The sequence below is a fragment of the Mizuhopecten yessoensis genome, unplaced genomic scaffold (assembly GCF_002113885.1).
Source record: "Mizuhopecten yessoensis strain PY_sf001 unplaced genomic scaffold, ASM211388v2 scaffold3997, whole genome shotgun sequence".
NCBI classification, from domain to species: Eukaryota; Metazoa; Mollusca; class Bivalvia; order Pectinida; family Pectinidae; genus Mizuhopecten; species Mizuhopecten yessoensis.
In genome coordinates, this window is record NW_018405324.1 from 117,332 (window position 1) to 127,421 (window position 10,090).

A 10,090-nucleotide genomic window follows, 5' to 3' on the forward strand; every position below is an offset into this window, starting at 1 on the left:
ATCATAGTCTAGCACACCCTCCGTTGATTTGAGCTTCTGAGTCACAATATTTGGGATATTTGTAAGATCACTTATCTGACAACAATTAATCATTAGTCGGACAATGACTTTGTACACACAGTTATAACACAGTAAAACAGTACACACAGTTATAACACAGTAAACACAGTTATAACACAGTACACACAGTTATAACACAGTACACACAGTTATAACACAGTAAAACAGTACACACAGTTATAACACAGTAAACACAGTTATAACACAGTACACACAGTTATAACACAGTACACACAGTTATAACACAGTAAAACAGTACACACAGTTATAACACAGTAAACACAGTTATAACACAGTACACACAGTTATAACACAGTACACACAGTTATAACACAGTAAAACAGTACACACAGTTATAACACAGTAAACACAGTTATAACACAGTACACACAGTTATAACACAGTACACACAGTTATAACACAGTAAAACAGTACACACAGTTATAACACAGTAAACACAGTTATAACACAGTACACACAGTTATAACACAGTACACACAGTTATAACACAGTAAAACAGTACACACAGTTATAACACAGTAAACACAGTTATAACACAGTACACACAGTTATAACACAGTACACACAGTTATAACACAGTAAAACAGTACACACAGTTATAACACAGTAAACACAGTTATAACACAGTACACACAGTTATAACACAGTACACACAGTTATAACACAGTAAAACAGTACACACAGTTATAACACAGTAAACACAGTTATAACACAGTACACACAGTTATAACACAGTACACACAGTTATAACACAGTAAAACAGTACACACAGTTATAACACAGTAAACACAGTTATAACACAGTACACACAGTTATAACAAAGTAAAACAGTACACACAGTTATAATACAGTAAAACAGTACACACAGTTATAATACAGTAAAACAGTACCCATCCTGGATTTTCATATATATACGCAAATGTTGTGTTATCTTAGAGTTAATCCCCCTTGGAATGTTGAGATATATTCTTGTTCCATGCATCATTGATACCAATTTATGTCAAATACATGTCAATGAACTCATTTGTACTACTCAATCAAACTCATTTATACTACTTAGTCATACCTCATCAGTTAACTCAATAAGTACAGCAGCGACTATTCAAATGTATGTCAAATAGCTATTTTAATTCACATACAAACATTTGACACATACAACTGACAGTTTAACTGAGGGCTTCCCCCAAATAAACAAAACCTTAACAAGAGTTTTATAGACCATGTTAAGAGGTCTGCAAGCTTGTCACCAACAGCAGGTGAACCAGCACCTAGCGGAACTGTAGAGTAGATCTAACGGTGGACCAGCCTCACAGTGGACAAAGGCGTGTAAACTCATTTATACTAGTTAAACATAAATACACTCATCAATAACCTCACTCACACTAGTAACTCAAACATGTACACCTCAATTAGGGGAAAGGCTACCACTACATCAATAACCTCACTCACACTAATAACTCATACATGTACACCTCAATTAGGGGAAAGGCTAACACTACATCAATAACCTCACTCACACTAGAAACTCATACATGTACACCTCAATTAGGGTAAAGGCCAACACTACATCAATAACCTCACGCTCATTAGTAACTCAAACATGTACACCTCAATTAGGGTCAAGGCTACCACTACATCAATAACCTCACTCTCATTAGTAACTCAAACATGTACCCCTCAATTAGGGTAAAGGCTAACACTACATCAATAACCTCACTCACACTAGTAACTCATACATGTACACCTCAATTAGGGTAAAGGCTAACACTACATCAATAACCTCACTCTCATTAGTAACTCAAACATGTACACCTCAATTAGGGTAAAGGCTACCACTACATTAATAACCTCACTCACACTAGTAACTCAAACATGTACACCTCAATTTGGGTAAAGGCTACCACTACATCAATAACCTCACTCACACTAGTAACGAATACATGTACACCTCAATTAGGGTAAAGGCTACCACTACATCAATAACCCCACTCACACTAGTAACTCAAACATGTGCACCTCAATTAGGGTAAAGACTACCACTACATCAATAACCCCACTCACACTAGTAACTCAAACATGTGCACCTCAATTAGGGTAAAGGTTACCACTACATCAATAACCCCACTCACACTAGTAACTCATGCATGTACACCTCAATTAGGGCAAAGGCTACCACTACATCATTAACCTCACTCACACTAGTAACTCAAACATGTACACCTCAATTAGGGTAAAGGCTACCACTACATTAATAACCTCACTCACACTAGTAACTCAAACATGTACACCTCAATTTGGGTAAAGGCTACCACTACATCAATAACCTCACTCACACTAGTAACTCATACATGTACACCTCAATTAGGGTAAAGACTACCACTACATCAATAACCTCACTCATACTAGTAACTCAAACATGTACACCTCAATTAGGGTAAAGGCTACCACTACATCAATAACCTCACTCACACTAGTAACGAATACATGTACACCTCAATTAGGGTAAAGACTACCACTACATCAATAACCTCACTCATACTAGTAACTCAAACATGTACACCTCAATTAGGGTAAAGGCTACCACTACATCAATAACCTCACTCACACAAGTAACTCATTCATAATTTATAGCTAATAAATACAAAGCAATTAACTCGTTTATACTTTATAGCTAATAGATACAAAGCAAGTAACTCATTTATACTTTATAGCTAATAAATACAAAGCAGTTAACTCACTCATACTCAGGGAAATCACAATACTAGCATCAGCTATCTCATTCATACTCAGGGAACTCACAATACTAGCATCAGTCAACTCATTCATACTCAGGGAACTCACAATACTAGCATCAGCTAACTCACTCATACTCAGGGAACTCACAATACTAGCATCAGCTAACTCACTCATACTCAGGGAACTCACAATACTAGCATCAGCTAACTCACTCATACTCAGGGAACTCACAATACTAGCATCAGCTAACTCACTCATACTCAGGGAACTCACAATACTAGCATCAGCTAACTCACTCATACTCAGGGAACTCACAATACTAGCATCAGCTAACTCACTCATACTCAGGGAACTCACAATACTAGCATCAGCTAACTCATTCATACTCAGGGAACTCACAATACTAGCATCAGCTAACTCACTCATACTCAGGGAACTCACAATACTAGCATCAGCTAACTCACTCATACTCAGGGAACTCACAATACTAGCATCAGCTAACTCACTCATACTCAGGGAACTCACAATACTAGCATCAGCTAACTCACTCATACTCAGGGAACTCACAATACTAGCATCAGCTAACTCACTCATACTCAGGGAACTCACAATACTAGCATCAGCTAACTCACTCATACTCAGGGAACTCACAATACTAGCATCAGCTAACTCACTCATACTCAGGGAACTCACAATACTAGCATCAGCTAACTCACTCATACTCAGGGAACTCACAATACTAGCATCAGCTAACTCACTCATACTCAGGGAACTCACAATACTAGCATCAGCTAACTCACTCATACTCAGGGAACTCACAATACTAGCATCAGCTAACTCACTCATACTCAGGGAACTCACAATACTAGCATCAGCTAACTCATTCATACTCAGGGAACTCACAATACTAGCATCAGCTAACTCACTCATACTCAGGGAACTCACAATACTAGCATCAGCTAACTCATTCATACTCAGGGAACTCACAATACTAGCATCAGCTAACTCATTCATACTCCAGGAACTTACAATACTAGCATCAGCTAACTCACTCATACTCAGGGAACTTACAATACTAGCATCAGCTAACTCATTCATACTCAGGGAATTCACAATACTAGCATCAGCTAACTCATTCATACTCAGGGAACTTACAATACTAGCATCAGCTAACTCACTCCCATTTATTTATGATTAACACCAGCAATACAGACATTTTTCAACATTAAATAATAATACATACTTAGTACTTGTAAGCACACAATGTACAATAAATTACAAAGTTTGTTCCTTTTCTCCTCCCACAGAACCGTTAACTTAGGAACACCAGCGAGGTGTACACCACATGTTGATACAGAACAGTCCTCAAACATTATTACCTCCCCCTATTTTTATAACATCATTAACACTCATTGTATCAGTGATATGCAGCACTTTGTCATGAAAATCCCCACAGATCTGTAAATTACTCCACACTTGGATCAACCACCTGTCATACTTCTCTGTGCTCATTTAAAACATAAATATATCATATACCTACACTCATGCCTACACCTCAGTATTTCTCTGCTTAGATATCTTAGGAGCATCATAAGCATTTAATCTCTTGTACATATTAGATAATTCCAAAGTGAATATATTTACAATTAATAATTTTGGAGTGAATAAATGAAGATTGCTTAATTTAATAAAATATCCTCGTCTGACTAGAAACAGTTCTGCATGCTATCGAAACTCTCAATCTTAGCTAGGTTATTAATCAATATACATAGTGGGAGAAGTCTCATCTCCTGAAAGTCTAGTGTTACTTCATACCTGTCTAGACAGGTCAAAGGTCAGTGTGTCCCTCTGACAAGTATGTGGTACACAGGTTTTCTTTATTACTAGATATTTATAAGATTTCTTTGTTAACCTGAAATTTACAGTAATTATATTTATATTGATACATGGTCGATAATGGAACCTCTGTGGACAAGGTTTTGTTAACGCTTCAGACAGTAGTCTATAGAGAGATAGAAGCTTATTAGAAATCATTTATATGCTATGCAGATTTAAGAGTAGATCCCCACAAGAGCTTATCTCCAAGCCAGAGTGCTCTAGCTGTTGTCTTTAGGTAATAAGTCAGCATAACACAGCAGTGTGGGGGGAGGTGACCAGTGATCTTACTTAGAAGAAGGGAGACAACCCTGAACTCTATCACTGACAAAGAACAGTTTTGAGTATTGTCACATTGTGACAGGTGTTAGTCATACTCGTGACGGGTGTTAGTCGTACTCGTGACTGCTCTCTCGCTGTTTAGGCTGGGTACTTGACTCCTCCTTCTGATTAACACGCTTTACAGTGTCAAGTGCTCCTGATTCCGTCACTCTGTGGGATCAAAACATTTCTATTAGAAAATCAGCATAAAGTTGTATAACCCTTCAGGCATCTCACACTATGTGAATATGATAGGTGTATTACAATCACAAGGTATGATATTTATATAGTTAACAGCATTTCCAATAGTAATACAAATGTCCAATGAAGGTTTGTATTTGGCAATAGTAAAGATCACATGCCAGATACTTCCAAAATGCTTAGCTCTGGAAGAAATACTTGTATACAAGAATATTATTGTCTAAGCTTTTTGAGATGGAGGGTGGTGGTGTCATTTACAAACATGTATAAAAGCATCATGAATTCATAAAGTTGTCATTTGTCAGCTGTAGTTATCAAAACACCTTTACCATTCTGATGCCATAAAGTAACGGTACAGATCCGTTTCTGTGACTGAATTCTGTTAGTTAATGTTACTTGAGGGTTCAAATATTGTTTTGTTATTATCGTAATGCTGATTTGAAGAGATGGTGATCAGATAGAGGACAGACAATGATAACACCTACAGCTAAACTGTTATACTTACACTTCATCCATCTCAAGCTCATCATCACTGTCCTGGGGCACCTGTAGATAGGGGTTGTTAGACGCGGGGCGGAACTTCCATCCCGTCACCAAGAAAAACAGGAATGATGTTGTCTCTCTAAACAGGTCATACAGCCACTCATACTGGAATGGTACAGTTATCTACAACACAAACCACAGGTCATACAGCCACTCATACTGGAATGGTACAGGTATCTACAACACAAACAACAGGTCATACAGGCACTCATACTGGAACATTACATTTATCTACAACCCAAACAACAGGTCATACAGCCACTCATAATGGAACATTACATTTATCTACAACACAAACAACAGGTCATGCAGACACTCATACTGGAATGGTACGGTTACCTACAACACAAACAACAGGTCATACAGCAACTCATACTGGAATGGTACAGTTATCTGCAACACAAACAACAGGTCATACAGACACTCATACTGGAATGGTACGGTTATCTTCAACACAAACAACCGGTCGTACAGCCACTCATACTGGAATGGTACAGGTATCTACAACACAAACAACAGGTCATACAGGCACTCATACTGGAACATTACATTTATCTACAACACAAACAACAGGTCATACAGCAACTCATACTGGAATGGTACAGTTATCTAGAACACAAACAACAGGTCATACAGCTACTCATACTGGAATGGTACGGTTATCTTCAACACAAACAACCGGTCGTACAGCCACTCATACTGGAATGGTACAGGTATCTACAACACAAACAACAGGTCATACAGGCACTCATACTGGAACATTACATTTATCTACAACCCAAACAACAGGTCATACAGACACTCATACTGGAATGGTACGGTTATCTTCAACACAAACAACCGGTCGTACAGCCACTCATACTGGAATGGTACAGGTATCTACAACACAAACAACAGGTCATACAGCCACTCATACTGGAATGGTACGGTTATCTACAACACAGAGAACAAGTTCTAGGGTCGTAAGACTTACACTATCTCTTGTCAAATGCTTTTCTCAAATCTAGAAATATATAATACACTGATGACTGATCACTAGTTATATATATACGTACCTTTATAAGATATGCTATTATCCTCGTGAAGTAGATGTAACACACCACCTACAATTGTACAACAGAGAAGTTAATCATAATATTAACATAAGCAGGTAATAAAAGCACATACTATATAACCTTGTTTATAAAATAAACATATTTTTTTACTAGAGGTGACAACAAGGCTGGGGTGTTAGATTAGGCGTATGGTAAAATGTTAAGGTTGACATAAGGGTCAATTTGCTAAAGTTGAGCAGCTAAGTTGTGGTGCAAGGTTGTGGTGCTAGGTTGTGGTGCTAGGTTGTGACTCTAGGTTGTGGTGCTAGGTTGTGACTTTAGGTTGTGGTGCTAGGTTGTGACTCTAGGTTGTGGTGCTAGGTTGTGACTCTAGGCTGTGGTGCTAGGTTGTGACCCTAGGTTGTGGTTTTAGGTTGTGGTGCTAGGTTGTGGTGCTAGGTTGTGACTGTAGGTTGTGACTCTAGGCTGTGGTGCTAGGTTGTGACCCTAGGTTGTGGTTTTAGGTTGTGGTGCTAGGTTGTGACTTTAGGTTGTGACCCTAGGATGTGACTCTAGGTTGTGGTGCTAGGTTGTGGTGCTAGGATGTGACTCTAGGTTGTGGTGCTAGATTGTGACTCTAGGTTGTGACTTTAGGTTGTGGTGCTAGGTTGTAACTTTAGGTTGTGGTGCTAGGTTGTGACTTTAGGTTCTGACCCTAGGTTGTAACTTTAGGTTGTGGTGCTAGGATGTGACTTTAGGTTGTGGTGCTAGGTTGTAACTTTAGGTTGTGACCCTAGGTTGTGACTTTAGGTTGTGGTGCTAGGTTGTGACTTTAGGCTGTGGTGCTATGTTGTGACTTTGGGTTGTGGTGCTAGGTTGTGACTTTGGGTTGTGGTGCTAGGTTGTGACTTTAGGTTGTGGTGCTAGGTTGTAACTTTAGGTTGTGACCCTAGGTTGTGACTTTAGGTTGTGGTGCTAGGTTTTGGTTTTAGGTTGTGGTGCTAGGATGTGACTTTAGGTTGTGGTGCTAGGTTTTAACTTTAGGTTGTGACCCTAGGTTGTGACTTTAGGTTGTGGTGCTAGGTTGTGACTTTAGGCTGTGGTGCTAGGTTGTGACTTTAGGTTGTGGTGCTAGGTTGTGACTTTAGGTTGTGGTGCTAGGTTGTGACTTTAGGTTGTGGTGCTAGGTTGTGACTTTAGGTTGTGGTGCTAGGTTGTGACTTTAGGTTGTGGTGCTAGGTTGTGACTTTAGGTTGTGGTGCTAGGTTGTGACTTTAGGTTGTGGTGCTAGGTTGTGACTTTAGGTTGTGGTGCTAGGTTGTGACTTTAGGTTGTGGTGCTAGGTTGTGACTTTAGGTTGTGGTGCTAGGTTGTGACTTTAGGTTGTGGTGCTAGGTTGTGACTTTAGGTTGTGGTGCTAGGTTGTGACTTTAGGTTGTGGTGCTAGGTTGTGACTTTAGGTTGTGGTGCTAGGTTGTGACTTTAGGTTGTGGTGCTAGGTTGTGACTTTAGGTTGTGGTGCTAGGTTGTGACTTTAGGTTGTGGTGCTAGGTTGTGACTTTAGGTTGTGGTGCTAGGTTGTGACTTTAGGTTGTGGTGCTAGGTTGTGACTTTAGGTTGTGGTGCTAGGTTGTGACTTTAGGTTGTGGTGCTAGGTTGTGACTTTAGGTTGTGGTGCTAGGTTGTGACTTTAGGTTGTGGTGCTAGGTTGTGACTTTAGGTTGTGGTGCTAGGTTGTGACTTTAGGTTGTGGTGCTAGGTTGTGACTTTAGGTTGTGGTGCTAGGTTGTGACTTTAGGTTGTGGTGCTAGGTTGTGACTTTAGGTTGTGGTGCTAGGTTGTGACTTTAGGTTGTGGTGCTAGGTTGTGACTTTAGGTTGTGGTGCTAGGTTGTGACTTTAGGTTGTGGTGCTAGGTTGTGACTTTAGGTTGTGGTGCTAGGTTGTGACTTTAGGTTGTGGTGCTAGGTTGTGACTTTAGGTTGTGGTGCTAGGTTGTGACTTTAGGTTGTGGTGCTAGGTTGTGACTTTAGGTTGTGGTGCTAGGTTGTGACTTTAGGTTGTGGTGCTAGGTTGTGACTTTAGGTTGTGGTGCTAGGTTGTGACTTTAGGTTGTGGTGCTAGGTTGTGACTTTAGGTTGTGGTGCTAGGTTGTGACTTTAGGTTGTGGTGCTAGGTTGTGACTTTAGGTTGTGGTGCTAGGTTGTGACTTTAGGTTGTGGTGCTAGGTTGTGACTTTAGGTTGTGGTGCTAGGTTGTGACTTTAGGTTGTGACGCTAGGTTGTGACTTTAGGTTGTGGTGCTAGGTTGTGACTTTAGGTTGTGGTGCTAGGTTGTGACTTTAGGTTGTGGTGCTAGGTTGTGACTTTAGGTTGTGGTGCTAGGTTGTGACTTTAGGTTGTGGTGCTAGGTTGTGACTTTAGGTTGTGGTGCTAGGTTGTGACTTTAGGTTGTGGTGCTAGGTTGTGACTTTAGGTTGTGGTGCTAGGTTGTGACTTTAGGTTGTGGTGCTAGGTTGTGACTTTAGGTTGTGGTGCTAGGTTGTGACTTTAGGTTGTGGTGCTAGGTTGTGACTTTAGGTTGTGGTGCTAGGTTGTGACTTTAGGTTGTGGTGCTAGGTTGTGACTTTAGGTTGTGGTGCTAGGTTGTGACTTTAGGTTGTGGTGCTAGGTTGTGACTTTAGGTTGTGGTGCTAGGTTGTGACTTTAGGTTGTGGTGCTAGGTTGTGACTTTAGGTTGTGGTGCTAGGTTGTGACTTTAGGTTGTGGTGCTAGGTTGTGACTTTAGGTTGTGGTGCTAGGTTGTGACTTTAGGTTGTGGTGCTAGGTTGTGACTTTAGGTTGTGGTGCTAGGTTGTGACTTTAGGTTGTGGTGCTAGGTTGTGACTTTAGGTTGTGGTGCTAGGTTGTGACTTTAGGTTGTGGTGCTAGGTTGTGACTTTAGGTTGTGGTGCTAGGTTGTGACTTTAGGTTGTGGTGCTAGGTTGTGACTTTAGGTTGTGGTGCTAGGTTGTGACTTTAGGTTGTGGTGCTAGGTTGTGACTTTAGGTTGTGGTGCTAGGTTGTGACTTTAGGTTGTGGTGCTAGGTTGTAACTTTAGGTTGTGGTGCTAGGTTGTGACTCTAGGTTGTGACCCTAGGTTGTGGTTTTAGGTTGTGGTGCTAGGATGTGACTTTAGGTTGTGGTGCTACTTTGTGACTTTAGGTTGTGGTGCTAGGTTGTAACTTTAGGTTGTGACTTTAGGTTGTGGTGCTAGGTTGTAACTTTAGGTTGTGATGCTAGGTTGTGACTTTAGGTTGTG

The 10,090-nt window shown here is 40.2% G+C and overlaps 2 protein-coding genes and 1 long non-coding RNA gene across 5 annotated transcripts in view; 1 reads left to right on the plus strand and 2 right to left on the minus strand.

Annotated features, from left to right (window-relative positions):
- Positions 1 to 919: 919 nt before the first annotated feature.
- Positions 920 to 4,064, minus strand: LOC110448312 (serine-rich adhesin for platelets-like). Of its 3 annotated transcripts, none has more exons than XM_021494486.1 (2): positions 2,338 to 4,064; positions 920 to 1,997 (listed from the first exon to the last, which is right to left on the minus strand). In XM_021494486.1, the coding sequence occupies exon 1, from the start codon at positions 3,955 to 3,957 to the stop codon at positions 2,776 to 2,778; it is 1,182 nt and encodes a 393-aa protein (XP_021350161.1). In that variant the 5' UTR covers positions 3,958 to 4,064; the 3' UTR covers positions 920 to 1,997; positions 2,338 to 2,775. The 3 variants fall into 3 exon arrangements, with proteins under 3 accessions (XP_021350161.1, XP_021350159.1, XP_021350162.1); XM_021494484.1 differs by lacking the exon at positions 920 to 1,997 and having other exon boundaries at positions 2,211 to 2,541; positions 2,678 to 4,064; XM_021494487.1 differs by lacking the exon at positions 920 to 1,997 and having other exon boundaries at positions 2,211 to 3,906; positions 3,991 to 4,032.
- Positions 4,065 to 4,215: 151 nt separating this feature from the next.
- LOC110448314 (protein GPR107-like) overlaps positions 4,216 to 10,090 on the minus strand; it is a gene marked incomplete at its 5' end in the record, with an annotated part of 6,770 nt that continues 895 nt past the window's right edge. The window contains 3 exons of the mRNA XM_021494488.1: positions 4,216 to 5,184; positions 5,720 to 5,880; positions 6,813 to 6,860. Coding sequence (XP_021350163.1) covers positions 5,082 to 5,184; positions 5,720 to 5,880; positions 6,813 to 6,860 — 312 coding nt within the window. The remainder of the gene's footprint in view (positions 5,185 to 5,719; positions 5,881 to 6,812; positions 6,861 to 10,090) is intronic.
- Positions 7,119 to 10,090, plus strand: part of LOC110448313 — a 3,390-nt gene continuing 418 nt past the window's right edge. The window contains exons 1-2 of the long non-coding RNA XR_002462699.1: positions 7,119 to 7,146; positions 10,020 to 10,045. This is a non-coding gene — a long non-coding RNA (uncharacterized LOC110448313). The remainder of the gene's footprint in view (positions 7,147 to 10,019; positions 10,046 to 10,090) is intronic.